The sequence below is a fragment of the Marmota marmota genome, unplaced genomic scaffold (genome assembly GCF_001458135.2).
Source record: "Marmota marmota marmota unplaced genomic scaffold, marMar, whole genome shotgun sequence".
NCBI lineage: Eukaryota > Metazoa > Chordata > Mammalia > Rodentia > Sciuridae > Marmota > Marmota marmota.
Window position 1 is genome coordinate 6,451,291 of NW_026000026.1, and position 14,236 is coordinate 6,465,526.

General features: G+C 45.3%; 1 protein-coding gene across 2 annotated transcripts in view; it reads left to right on the forward strand.

Moving 5' to 3' along the window:
• Positions 1-14,236, forward strand: part of Arfgef2 (ADP ribosylation factor guanine nucleotide exchange factor 2) — a 76,151-nt gene that overhangs the window by 33,288 nt on the left and 28,627 nt on the right. For both annotated transcript variants that reach the window (XM_015479351.2, XM_048810823.1), the window contains 9 exons: positions 260-344; positions 484-655; positions 1,309-1,460; positions 2,507-2,635; positions 3,889-4,047; positions 4,817-4,964; positions 6,423-6,522; positions 10,252-10,292; positions 10,393-10,562. In XM_015479351.2, coding sequence (XP_015334837.1) covers positions 260-344; positions 484-655; positions 1,309-1,460; positions 2,507-2,635; positions 3,889-4,047; positions 4,817-4,964; positions 6,423-6,522; positions 10,252-10,292; positions 10,393-10,562 — 1,156 coding nt within the window. The remainder of the gene's footprint in view (positions 1-259; positions 345-483; positions 656-1,308; positions 1,461-2,506; positions 2,636-3,888; positions 4,048-4,816; positions 4,965-6,422; positions 6,523-10,251; positions 10,293-10,392; positions 10,563-14,236) is intronic.

Genomic DNA, 14,236 nt, shown 5'->3' on the forward strand with positions numbered 1-14,236 from the left:
AGAGACCTCCCAGGTTCAATCCCCAGTACCAAAAACAATAATAATAATAATAAAATAACATTGAAGCAATTTTCTTCAAAGAAGCCTAGACTCTAACTAAGACATATCCTTAGTTAGCTGTTTCCGTGCTCGTGATGGTGAAAGCATGGCTACTGTCACACACTAGGCTCCAGGTGGAGCACGGGCCGCCTCCAGTGAGCACTGTGCCTTCCAGAAGCGTCCGTGCCACTGTCCTTTACATGAGGCTCTTTCCTTGCAGGCAAACTCTGTTTGCTAGTGCCGACACGGCATACGTCCTGGCCTACTCCATCATCATGCTCACGACAGACTTGCACAGCCCTCAGGTACTGGCGCCAGGGGCCCGGGTTCTGTGGCAGATAAGGAGGGAGGTTTGGGCTAACGACTTTTGGGGGGAGGGACTTTGTATTATTTGGGGGCAACTGAATATTTTTTAAATGGTCTTTATATTCTTTAAAATTTCAGGTAAAAAATAAAATGACAAAAGAACAGTATATTAAAATGAATCGGGGTATTAATGATAGTAAAGATCTACCAGAAGAATATCTCTCCAGCATCTACGAAGAGATAGAAGGCAAGAAAATTGCAATGAAAGAAACAAAAGAGCACACCATGGCGACCAAATCCACCAAGCAGAGTAAGGTCCAATGGCAACAGGGCCCCTACGCTAGCTCTGCGGGGTGTGGTTAATTAGGTTGGTGGTGAATTAATTTGCATATTAAGTATCTAAGTAGGAAGTGTGATTAATTATTATGATTATGATTATGTTGGTTCTTTCATAATATCACTATCTTCCTAAGTTTTGATTAGGAACAAAAAGGAATTTAAAATAAGTAATCAGGGAACTTAATTACCTTCCAAAAACATATTCCTTAAAACTTAGCTTTAATTTCAGTGGTGATTGTGCCATACTTGATTAGAATTTGATTAATCAGGGACCTGTGAAGCTGTCAGTTTCTCTGAGTGGCAGTGGAGTGCAGGGTGGAGAGTGCAGGCCTTGGACCTGTGCTGCTGGATCAAGTCCCAGTAATGGCTGGCTGGTGTCTGTGTGAGGAGGGATTCTTGAACTCCATAGGCATTCAGCAGAGAATGGGGTCTTTGGTTAATTAGTGGTGTCTGTGTGACCTTGAGCAAGTCTCCCAACTTCTCTGGCTTGTTTTTTCCCAACTGTAAAGTGGTGATAATATCTATAAGGCCCATGAGACGGAGCGATTGCTGTGCACCTTTTAAGTGGCTCCTGGCATGGGCAGTCCCCAGCCAGCTGCCGCTCACACTCAGGCTTCTTCGCAGATGTGGCCAGTGAGAAGCAGCGGCGGCTGCTCTACAACTTGGAGATGGAGCAGATGGCTAAAACGGCCAAAGCGCTGATGGAGGCCGTGAGCCACGCCAAAGCCCCCTTCACCAGCGCCACACACTTGGACCACGTCCGGCCCATGTTCAAAGTGAGTGTTCTGAGGGGTTAGGCGAGTCTGGCTAGACCCAGTGCTGGACTTGACCAGCTGGAAGGTGACGTGCAGGATCCCAGTGTTAAGGAGATGGCAGGAGGAAAGGCCCAGTTGGGGTGCTTCGTGTCTGAGCAGGAACTAACGCAAGTCTCTCATGTTGTCCTTTGGTGATGCTGGGAAAGCTCCAGCACCACACTGGACTCTGCCATCAGACCATCTGGCTTTGAGTTCTGGCTTTGTCACTTTGTCACTGTATCACCTTGGCCAGTTTACTCCCCCTCCCCGTTCATCATCTGTAAAATGGGGACATATAAGATTGCTGAGAGGGCAGCCAGGGAGTGGGTTGAGTGAATTAATAAATAGTTATTTGGGCTGTAGAGGAAAGGACAGTGTAATTGGGACATCTCACCTCAGTGGCCTCAGTTTATCAGATGAGTTTAGGTGAAAGAAAAAGACAGTAGATAAAATCTGTATTTTAAATATATCTTTAGAAGATACATGTTCTGCCTACATAGCACATCATTTTTTATAAGTTTTTATAAAAACTGTTACTGTCCTGTTAGGTAATTAATTCTGGACTTCCATGACCTTATTTCTAAGGAATTCATATGAAAGTTGGAGGAAAAAAGTAAAGTCTAGATAATTTGAAGTGGGAGCCTTTCAGTAAACTCAGTTTATAGTCCAGATGTCTCTTGCAGGTTTTATTTTGCACCATTGGTAATGGCTGGCTGGTATCTGTGTGAGGAGGGATTCTTGAACTCCATAGACATTCAGCAGGGAATGGGGTCTTTGGTTAATTAGTGGTGTCTGCCATATACCCAGGAGGGGCAGTGGTGCTCATCCTTCCTTTTGAATCGAGTGTTCAGTAACTAGCAAGCTTGTAGTGATAGGGGGGACTATCTTACCTTGGGAGGGGGATAGATTGAAATCTAAATAGCAGTGAACCTGACACCCCGGCTCTCCCCCTAACCTACAACATGTCCTGCAAGAACACTTCCCACGCTGACATTCTGGCTATTATTGAAACCTGCCTTCTCTGGTAGCTGGTGTGGACGCCGCTGCTGGCAGCCTACAGCATTGGACTGCAGAACTGTGACGACACTGAAGTGGCCTCCCTGTGTTTGGAAGGCATCCGCTGTGCCATCCGAATTGCCTGCATCTTTGGGATGCAGGTGAGTGGAGTGTGTGTGCGCTCTGTTCCTGTAGAGTCAGCGAAAGCCAGACACTGTCGGAAACTTCTCGGTGAGCCAGCATCTTAGCACACTGCTGGCTTCTTCCCATCGCTCTGTGTTGACCACAACCCCATCAGGGGAGGATGCTGGAGATTTAGATCAAAGCCTTTTTTTTTTTTTTCCTTCAGTGCTGAGGATTGAACTCAGCACTCTGCCACTGAGTCACATCCCCAGCCCTATTTTAAATTGTATTTAAAGACAGGGTCTCACTGAGTTGCTTAGCACCTTGCTTTTACTGAGGCTGGATTTGAACTCACGATCCTCCTGCCTCAGCCTCCCAAGCTATTGGGATTACAGGGTGTGCCACCACACCCAGCCTAGATCAAAACTTTTTTTAACCATGAATAGGACCCAGGCTACTTGATGCCTGACTTACTGCCTTGGCACTTAAAATACGTTTATTCTGAGGGTTGTAGCTAAATGGTAGAATGCATTGCCAGTATGCATTTGACCTTGGGTTCAGGCCCCAACACCTCCTGCAAAATTGCTTTTTCCTCTTAAAATCCATTTTTATTATAATTTCCCATTTTTTTTCTCTGGCAAAACATAGTTGAATGCAAAGTGAATGTCTGTAAATCTTTTTGGAATCTTAAAAAGTTCAGTGAATAGATGAAATACAATTCTAAAGCTGTTATGGAAGTTGTCATAGAAGGTTGTCAGTCCTTTGCATTACTTTCTAAGTCAGTAATAGTTTTACCCATTTGTTTCAAACAAACAAATAAAACCCAGTCTTCTATTCCCCTTCATTTTACAGTTAGGTTTTTTATTGTGCCAGGCTTTAAAGTCAGACAGTCATGGTTTCAAACCCAGCTCTAGTGCTTCTCTGGCCCTGTGCCCTGGCCCAGCTAACTTGTAAGACATTGCTCATATCCTTACTCGTACACTTGAGAAAATGAACTGCCTCACAGGATTGTTGTAGATACTAGAATTTATATATTGGCTCTTGGCCTTCAACAAATCTTGGAACACAGGACAGGTCAGCGTGCTTGAGGTCAGGTGGATTGAGCTAGTTCTCAGGCATGTGGCAGTGCCCAGGGAGCCTCAGGGGTGTCCAGTAGCAGGACACCAGCACGGATGGTGTGCTGATGTGCAGAAAGCCTGCTGTGTGCCTGTGGACATTCCTTCAGCCCAGCCCCGCAGACGGGAAGGTGGCTGCACTGGGCTGGACTCGGGTTCTCCTGGGTTTCTTGCAGCTGGAACGAGATGCCTACGTTCAGGCCCTGGCTCGCTTCTCCCTGCTGACGGCCAGCTCCAGCATCACAGAGATGAAGCAAAAAAACATCGACACCATAAAGACACTTATTACAGTGGCTCACACGGACGGCAACTACCTCGGGAACTCTTGGCACGAGGTGGGTCTTTTGCCTTTCCCAGGGTTGCTTCCTCTGGGTCTGTTCCATTTTTGCTGAGAGCAAGCCTAACTTCCTCATGAATCTGAAAGATAGCCAGGAAGACGGTTAATAATGCCCTCTTACACTTAACGCAGGGAAGAATGAGCAACTAGGGTGCAATGCCAAGAAGTGGTGAGTGCTCAGGAGACCTTTACATAGGACCAGGGGGTGGTGATGGGATCGGGGTCAGGAGAGCCGGAAGCTCTCTCCGGGGCTGATCTGGGAATCCATGGGGTAGGCACTCCATGTAAGGAATGGCAGGAGCAAAGGCCCTGGGTGGGACCAGCGGTGGCAAGGTGAAGAGTCCTGTGCAGGCCAGGGAGGCTGGTGTGTTGTGGATGGCAGGGCAGCGGATGGGGTGGGGGCGGGGCAGACTACGTGGACGGGATGGAATCCTCTGCTCCACTCAAATTGTTTCCTCTGTTGAATCCGTGCCAAGTTATATAAACTTCAGTATGGCGGAATCTCAGCATACCAACTTTGGTGCATCAGTGTCTTGTTTTTAATAATTAGAAACAGGTAGCGTACTGGTGGTCCATCTTCACAGGACACTTGCCGCTGCTTGGCCAGTCCTTTTGCCCTCTAGGGGAAACACCCTTAGCCCTCAATTTGCTCTCACGTGGAAGGCGCTGGGTTCAGAGAATGCCTGGATGGCTGGCGTAGCTAGCAGTGCCCTTCCAGCCTGCGCCCTGCGTGGTGGGAGCTCATGTCTTCACTGCCCTTTCCTCAGATCTTGAAATGCATCAGCCAGCTGGAGCTCGCTCAGCTGATAGGAACCGGGGTGAAGACCCGCTACCTGTCTGGGACTGGGCGCGAAAGAGAAGGGAGCCTGAAAGGCCACGTGTTGGCAGGAGAAGAGTTCATGGGCCTCGGCCTCGGTAAGACAGCAAGCCCCACGGCTGGCCGCCACAGACTTGCAAACTAACCGGCATGAAGCCCTTCTTGTCTCGTCAGGACTGTCCCGTAAACCGTCTCTTCCTTACGCGCCCGCTGACAGCACGTCTGTGAACGCAGGTGGACGTGCTGCCTCAGCTCCTGATTGTGCTTGAATGTTGAGTAAAGTGTCTATTTTACCAAAATCCGCAGGGTGCATTACTGTTCTTTTTGTTCCTGTAACATCCCGGGAGGAAGCCTTCGTGCTTTCTGAAGCCCACGCCAGTTTCTAGTGTGAGAGGCCACACCTGTGGGTCTCTAGAACTTGGAGAGTAGATCCTGCATCTCATCATGTTCCTGGGGGCTTTGTTAAACAGGGTGCTAGCTCAAGTGGAGTTATTTCTGGCTCCACAGTGGGTTAAGAGATTCTTCTGTCAGTGATGTACAGAATAACAGATGGTCAAGTTCTGAGCACTCAGCCTCTATGTATATATGAGTGTGTGTGTGTGTGTGTGTATAACTTTTTTTTTTTTTCTTTTTTTTTGGTGCTGGGGTTTGAACCCAGGGCCTTGTGCATGCGAGGCAAGCACTCTATCAACTGAGCTATATCCCCTGCCCCTCTGTTTATATTTTAACTCAGTTAATCCTCTTAACAACCCAGTGACATTGGAAGTCTTATTCTCCCTGTTTTGTGATTGAGAAAACTGAAGCCCAGGGTGAGTGACTTGAGCAAGGTCACACGGCAAGGAAGTAGCAGAGGCAGGGTTCAAGCCTCGCCATCCAAATGCAGGGAAGAGGCTGCTAGAGCCTGTGTGTGTGTGGTTGATAAGAAGATGAGAGTAATTTGTCTTCACTGTACCTTCACCCTCTCCCAGTCTGGGGATTGAACCCACATATGCTAGGTGAGCACACCCCCAGCCCCTCTCCACTTATTTTGAGATAGGGTCTTGCTAAACTGCTTAGGCTGGCCTTGAACTTGCAATCCTCCTGCCTCGGGCTCCAGAGCACAGGGGTTGGAGCAGCACAAGTCAGCAGATAAAAGCCTGGGCTCTTGGAAAGCAGGGATGTGACAGACCCACCTCTCAGGGTGCTTGTGAGGGCAGCTGCACTGACACTAGAGCACGCCAGGCATCCAGCAGATGGGAGCCATTGCGGGTTCTGGAGCTCTGCGTGAGTGTCCGTTGAATCTATTTGGTTTTCTTAAACATGGGCCTTCAATACTATAAAAAGGTAAAATACTCTAGAGATTGGGAGGTGGCTGGTACCAAACAAGAGAGCTTGTAATAAGGGCGTGTTTTAAATACCAAAACATGTGTGATTGTATTCTGTCGTCAGTGGGTTTTTGTTTTTGCCTGTGGAACCTTCTCATTTCTGCCCCTTGTCTCTGCATGTTGATGCAAAGGATACTTTGTTGTAAATCCATGCCTCTTTGAAGTTTGCTAATTTTGTGCATCGTGTTCCAGGCAATTTGGTGAGTGGTGGCGTGGATAGAAGACAGATGGCCAGCTTCCAGGAGTCTGTGGGTGAGACCAGCTCACAGAGTGTGGTTGTCGCCGTGGACAGGTAATGATTCTCTTCTCTAGTAAGGCTGGACTACCCCGTGATTTGAATGGGGTCCTCTGTGTAGTGACTGGGCATGATGACTCCTAATTTGTTGGCTATGCTGTTGGCTCTAGAAAGACAAAAGATGGCGGGGCTGGGGTTGTAGCTCAGAGGTAGAGCACTTGCCTGACATGTGTGAGGCACTGGGTTCCATCCCAGGAACCACATAAAAATAAACAAATAAAGGTATTGTGTCCATCCTACACCTACAAAAATATTTTTAAAAAAGATGGTGCACATGACCCAACTATCAGTAACTGTCACCTTTCTTCAAATTTTGACCTTGAATTGCATTGTGCCTTTTTAAAAATTTATAATTTTAACATTGTAACATCACAATTTTTTTTTAGCTTTTGCTCATACTGATGTTTAAATTACCATGTTTTCTTAGTGGAAGTTACTTTTAAAAAATCTCAGAAGAGTTTGGGATTGAAAGCATACTCCTGAGTGAAAATTGGCCCAAGTTTGAGTTTCCATGAATTCTTCCTCAAAACCTTTCCACTATTTGTTTACTTGAAACTTGGCCTAACAATCCAGGAGAGATATAGATATTCTTATTTGAAGATACTTGTGGTGTTCAAGTGCTTAATAAAATAGGGATTTCCTTAAAATCAACAAACTCCTAAAAATTACATTGAATGAATATCAAAGGAACCATTGCTTATCCTGTTTAATGACCTCTTCCAGGACATTAAATATAGTTAGTTCTGGGGTGTTAGCAGTACAGATTTTTAAAATAATTTGGATTATTCTTGGAATAATCTTTTACTGTTATAAACTTTTGTCTGCTTATTTTAATCACCTTGTTCCAGTTGCTTCTTTGCTTTATTTTTTCAACAAAGATATTGTCTGTGGCATAATTTTGACAGTTTTCCCCCAATCCTATTTCAATTTAGACTTACAGAACAACAACAACAAAAAAAAAAAAAATCAATTTTTATGAGTCAGGGTCTCACTGTGTTGCCCAGGCTGGCCCTGGGCTCAGTTAGCCTCCTCCCTCAGCCTCTAAGTAGCTGGACTACAGGCTTGTGCCCCTGCACCTGATGGGTGAAGTGGGTTTTCCCGTTATCTTTATTTGTTTTCCTGTTTCTCTGCCTTAGCCAGACAGTAGACAATAGAGATCTTACTCAGTACCTTTTTCTGCTGTACCTTTTTTTTTTGATCCATAGCTCCCATGCCATTGGATATGGTTGTTTTAAAATGTACAGGTTAGAGAGTGTTATAGTGTGCTCAGAGTCGTGTGGCCATTACCCCTGTCTAGTTCCCTACCAGTTACCACCCCACCCCACCGACAAGCCTCATGCTCATTCGTGTTTGCTCCCCACTTCCTGTTCCCCCTCCTCATCTTCTCATGCCTCTGGCCACTGCTCTATTTTATATAGATTTTCCTGTTCTAAATATTTGAATTGTCTGTTTTCTCTTTAATTCCTTCTTCTTTTTTTTTTTTTTTTGCTTCATTCATTTCTTCATACAGTCTTAAGTTATTCTCTAGTTTCCTTTCCACGTGAAGGACTTCCTTGAGTATTTCTCACAGGGTAAGTCTGCCGGTGAGGAATTGTCACAGTGTTTTTTGAGCCCCCCCCCACTTCGGAATGTCTTCCTTCTTCATTTTTGAAGGGTAGTCTTGCTGGATATAGGATTCTTGGTTGATGATCTCTCTTTCAGCCCTTGAACCATTACATCCCATGCTTTTTGGCCTCTGTGGTCTCCTGTAGAAACGAGCTGTTCATCTTCTCAAGGGAGCCTTGTCTGCGATGATCTGCGGCCCTGCTGCTTTCACGATTCTCTTGCCGTCTCTGGCTCTCAGAGGTTTGATTATGATATTTCTGGGTGTGACTTTCTTTGGGTTTATCCTCGTTGAAATTTGTTTAGTTTCTGAGAGGTATAGATTATTATTTTTCATCAAATGTGGGAAGTTTTCAGCTATTATTTCTTCACATGTTCTTTTAGTTCCTCTCTTCTGGAACTTCCATTATGTGCATGTTGGTATGCTTGATGGTGGCCTATACGACTCTGAAGCTGTTTGGTTTTTAAATTTTTTATTTCGGCTCATGACATCAGACGGTCTTATTTGACTCGTCCTCCAGTTTACTAATTTTTTTTTCTTCTTCCAGCTGAAAACTGTTGTTTAGCCTCTGTAGTGAATTTTTCATTATAGCTTTATTATTTTCAACTCCAGAAGGTTTAATCAACATTTTTCCTGTCTCTTTGTTACTATTCTCTATTTGGTGAGAGATTGTCCTTACGTCTTTCTTTAATTGGACATAATATCCTTACTTCTTGAGACATAGTCAAAATAACTAACCTAAAAAAATCTTTCTAGGCCGAGCACAGTGGTGCATGCCTTTAATCCCAGTGGCTTGGGAGGCTGAGGCAAGAGAATCACAAGTTCAAAGCCAGCCTCAGCAACTGTCTCAAAATTTTAAAAGGGCTGGGTGGCTCAGTGGTAGAGCAACGCTGGGTTCAGTTCCTGGTACCAAAAATAAAAGCACTTTGTCTAGAAAATCTTACGTCTGGGCTTCCTCAGGGGCACTTTCCGAGAGCTGATCCTCTCCCTATGAACCAGCGTCCTTTCTTGCTTCTTTGCATGTCCTATTTTTTTGTTGTTGAAAATTGGACATTATAGTAACATGATGGCGACTTTGGGGCTCAGCTCCCAGCTCCCAGCCCAGGGCCTTTGTTGTCATCAGTGCAATTTGTTTAGTGACTTTCCTGAACTAACTGTGTAAAGTCTGTCTTCTTTTCCACATGTGGCCTCTGAAGTCTCCACTGGGTTGGCTTTAATGCTCAGATTCCCTTCGCTGCCTTGGGCCTTGGTTACGTCTCCCAGCCTTTGCGTGCTGAGGACTCTGGACATGTTGGGGGTGCTCCTCAAATGCTCTGCCTTTGCTTTCGCCTCTGGTTCATGCAGGACTCAAGGCCGCCTGCAGATGAGAGCCCCTTCTTATCATAGTCTCCTGGGTGTGCCAAGCCCTGCACCCATGCTGGCAGTCTGCATTCCCAGCAGCCCGTGGGAGCTTTTCCCAGCCTCCTGTGGCCGTCCCACCCCTGCTTTTCCTTGCAAGTCTTTGGCCAGGTGCTTGTTGTCCCGACTGTTCTGCTGCCTCCTGGCGGAGAGCTGGCTGCTCTGAGTAAGGACCAGGTCAGGTCAGATGATGGGAGCTCTTTGAGAATGTGTTTTGAGAACCGTGTTCTGCTCCTTCCAGTGGCTGTGCAGGACGCTTTGGTTGTAGGCTTCCTGTTGAGTTGGGGAGGTGAGGGTAGGAATGGAGGGGGCTGGACCACCACAGCACTCACCATTCAGATCAAGATTCAACTATTTTCTTAAAAAACAAAAATAAAAACACCCCACAGATTTTTGTTAGCTTGCAGTTAATTTTAAAAGTTTCACTGTGGAAAAGTTGATTTTGATAATTTTGGCCAGCATTCTTATTGCTCTTACTGAAGAGCAGCTTTGGGGAGGTTCTCACTCCACTAGTCCCCACTGCCACCAGGTCACCTCCCTTCCCTGGGGAGGTGTCTCTTCCTCTTGTACTCGGGGTAGACTTTTCTGCTCTCTCACTGACCAGTTCTTTTTGATTCCTCATCACTGATTTTTGGTGAAGGGCCAGATTTGAAGTCTTTTCTCTCTGCCTACTCTAAGTATTTGAGAAACTTCCATATCTAATATTTATTTTTTTGTCTCCCTAGAATTTTTACTGGCTCTACCAGACTGGATGGAAATGCAATAGGTATGTACGTGACTCGCCTGTGACACTGCAGAAGCCTCGTGTGTGACCATCCCACTGTTACTAATGAGGCTTTGCGTGTGTTGTTGGCTCTGGCCTGTAGTTGACTTTGTCCGCTGGCTGTGTGCTGTGTCCATGGATGAACTGGCTTCTCCCCACCATCCTCGCATGTTCAGCCTGCAGAAGATCGTGGAGATATCCTACTACAACATGAATCGGATCCGACTACAGTGGTCCCGGATATGGCATGTGATTGGAGATCACTTCAATAAGGTAACTTTTATCCCACATCTGGGATGGAGGCAGACAGCATTAAGTTGCTAGACAAATATCTCCGTACTCAAAAGCTTTGTGAAATCCTGGAATCCCTCCTTACTGATCTGAGAGTTATGTTCCATATAGTTTTACCTTCAAATGTCACAACTTCTTGTTCTGACTCCTGTCACCACTACTCTTTTGAAACTTTTGTTGGAAAAAATTAATATTGGTTTTGGTTTTTTTTAAAGTTTTTTTTTCTTTTATATTTATTTTTTTTTAGTTTTCGGCAGACACAACATCTTAGTTTGTATGTGGTGCTGAGGATCGAACCCGGGCCGCATGCATGCCAGGCGAGCGCACTACCACTTGAGCGACATCCCCAGCCCAAACATTGGTTTTAAAATCAGAAACACACAAAAGACCAATTGATAACTCTTCTAAAACTCACGATTGCTGGGAGTAAGCCAGAATGAACTTTCTCTCTGCTACAGGTTTTATTATGCACATACAGAAATTTAAAATTCAAATATATACTTTTCCAAAATAAAAAAATTGGAGGGGGAACAGTCAAAAGGATCTAAGTGTGTTGGTGTGTATGATGTCATTTGCTTCCTAATGGAGATATAATTGCTTACTAATACTGTTTTCCTACCAAAACACATTTCATGATCTTGAAATTTTTTCAGGCCTAGAAATGCAGAGTTATAACAGATGCTTGGAAATAGTTTTAATAAAAAACAATTCAAGGGCTGGTGCTGGGGCCCAGTGGCAGAGTGGTTGCCTAGCATGGGTGAGGCACTGGGTTCCATCCTTAGCACCACATACAAAAATAAGCCAATAAAATAAAGGCATGCTGTCCATCTACAACTACAAAAAAATTTTTAAAAAGCAATTCAAAACAGAATGTCAAAAAAAGTAGGCTGCCACTGAGGTATAGCTAGAACAATCACTGGGTACTGGTAAATGATTTGTAGCATCTACCAATTTTCATGGTGTGAAGGTCTCCCTGTGGCCGATTTGAAGCTGGCAGCATAATGCCAGTAAGCGTGGAATAGGGAAGTGTGGGGCACCATTCGTTCTCAGGCGGTTGCTCACCTGCTCCAGCATCCATTGTGGCCATTTTATCTTTACAGCAGCTCTTGGCAGTCTGTGTTTCCTTATTGGCTCACATCAAGACCCCTCTGTGTAACAGAAGAACTCAAGTGTCTCCTGGGGCAGTGGACTCTACCTATGTGGGTTGGCCCACATTTTATGATACAGTAGCTGATGGGAAAGGGTCAGGCCATGCAGTGGGTCAGGTTCTTGGGGATGGCATGGTCACTCTCTGGAGGTGGCCCTGAGCAATGGCTTCAGTCAAAGGGAACATGTGCATCTAAGGTAGTAGCCCCTCAGCACCAGCTTTCTCACTGAGGGTGCACAGGCTCCTGCTGGACCATGGAGGAGCTGTGAGCTTGCTTGAGGAAGACAGTGGGAATCATCACCATTGCTGTGCCTGGTCCAGGCCGGTGGCAGCTGAGCAGAAGAAACACTGCTCGTTCATTCCACAAGATGTTTTGGCTGACAGCTGTCCTCTCAGGAACGACTGTCCAGAAGAGCGTTGATGAACATTCTCCCAACTCCTCCAAGTCTAGATATCGTTTTCATTGGGACTCTGTTGGGAAGGAACATCATTTTGAGCAAGTTACTCTTCCCACCTGTCAGGACTCATGTGTGCAGTTCTCAGTTACCTGAGGGCCACTCACAGGCAAACTTGAGACTTAGGCTGGCGGGTAGTAATTAGATATGTCATGGTTGTCAGCTTCATTATAAATGTCTGTTCCATCTAATCAGTGCTGGTAAACAAGTCATGGAAAACTCAGTCCCTCACTGAGAGACTCTCAGTTTTTCTACTTTTTGGAAAGATGTTCTGCTTCCTGCTATGAACTAGGCCACATAACATTCTCATGGGTCTGAAGAAATGTGGGGGTGGAACACAGCTCTAACCTAACTCTCAGTACAGCTGTAACTTAACAAGGTGAGGCTCTTCGTCAGAAGTAGCAGCAGGTGCTGCAGCCTGGGCCAAGCGAAGCTGCACAGTGAGCGTGGCCTGTGCCAAGGCATCTGTTTTACGTAAATTTTTAGGAGGAGAATATTCTTATATATAGTCTCTAATTGCATGAACATTATAAAAATGTGGTCCCTTTAAAAGAACTTACAACTGAAAATACTTTTGACCACCCGCACACACAGCAGGCCCTTCCTGAAGCGGATTATTCTCATCAAGTCAGGAAATATCTTTCCCCCGACAGACATTGTTATGCACATACATGTCTGTGTGCTGATGGGAGCATAGAGAGCATTGTCTTGGTTTCTTTACTCTAAATGCACTGTTCGGCAGTGTTCAGGAGGTTCACGTTGTGCAGCAGGTCTCCAGGACTCCACATCTTGTGAGACTGAAACTGTCCCCATTATACACAAACTCCCCATTCTCCCCTCCCCTTACCCCCTGGCGGCCACCAGGAATTTCCTTCCTTTTTAAGGCTGAGTTTACTGTCTTAACCATCAGACAGTAGTCTGCATATATGCACATACCATTAAGTAGCCGTTTTCATATTGTTGTTTCCAGTTTTTCTGAGTATAAATGATATGCTGCACTGGGCCTGGTGGCACAGGCCTATAATCTCAGCCACTCCAGAGGCTGAAAGAAGATCTCAAGTTCAAGCAAGCCTAGGCAACCTTGTGAGACCCTGTCTCAAAATAAAAAAATAAAAAGGGCTGGGGATTTAGCTCAGTGGTAGAGTGCCCCTGAGTTCTATTCCAGCATGGGGGAAAACAACGATGTTGCTATATAACTTTGGTTAAAAAATAAAACACTTTCAGGGACTTGGAATGTCGTTCAGCAGTTGCCTAGCATGCATGAGGCCCTGGATTTTATCAGGCACCACAAAACAAAAACAGCCTTGTTCAGATCAGACCACATATTAGCAAAATTTCTCACGCAGGTCTGCAGGATGCCCCTAGATCCCTTGACAGTGGAACTGGTGGGAAACACTGCCCTGCTCTGCTTTTAGGGATTTTTCTCAAGGGGAAAGTCTGAAATACCCCAACTGACTATATGCCCATAACTCTAGTCTCTAAAGGGAGGTGAATCAGAAATAAGTATAATTCTTAGGAAATTGAAAAGCTTAGTGTTTCTGTAGGATTTTCCAGGGCTGATGGTGTATTCACTTATAGTCTTTTGCTTTAAGTGGCAGATACTGGGAAAGTATTACAAGTCTTTCTAAGCCTGGTATGTGGTGCACACCTGTAATCCCAGCTACTTGGGAGGCTGAAGCAGGAGGATCATAAGTTCAAGGCCAGCCTCAGCAACGTAGTGAGACCATCTACAAATAAAAAGGAATAGATGTAGCCCAGTGGCAGAGCATCCCTGGTTCAATCCCAAGTACTGGAGTATGGGACAGGGAGCTTTCTATAGACTGTAAAGTCTTTTGACCCCCTCATATATTTTTGGGTAAAATTAAATAGTACCTAGAGAGTTGTAAACTAGATGCAGAATTTCATTTTGCAAGATGAAATCTAGAGATTTTTTTATTCCGAATGTGTGCTCCTGAACTAGACCTTTAGAAATGGTTAAGGTAAAGGCCTGGTGGGGTGTGGCTTATCAAGGTTCAGTCTCTAGCAGGGGGTTTGTATTTTATTTAGAGAGACAG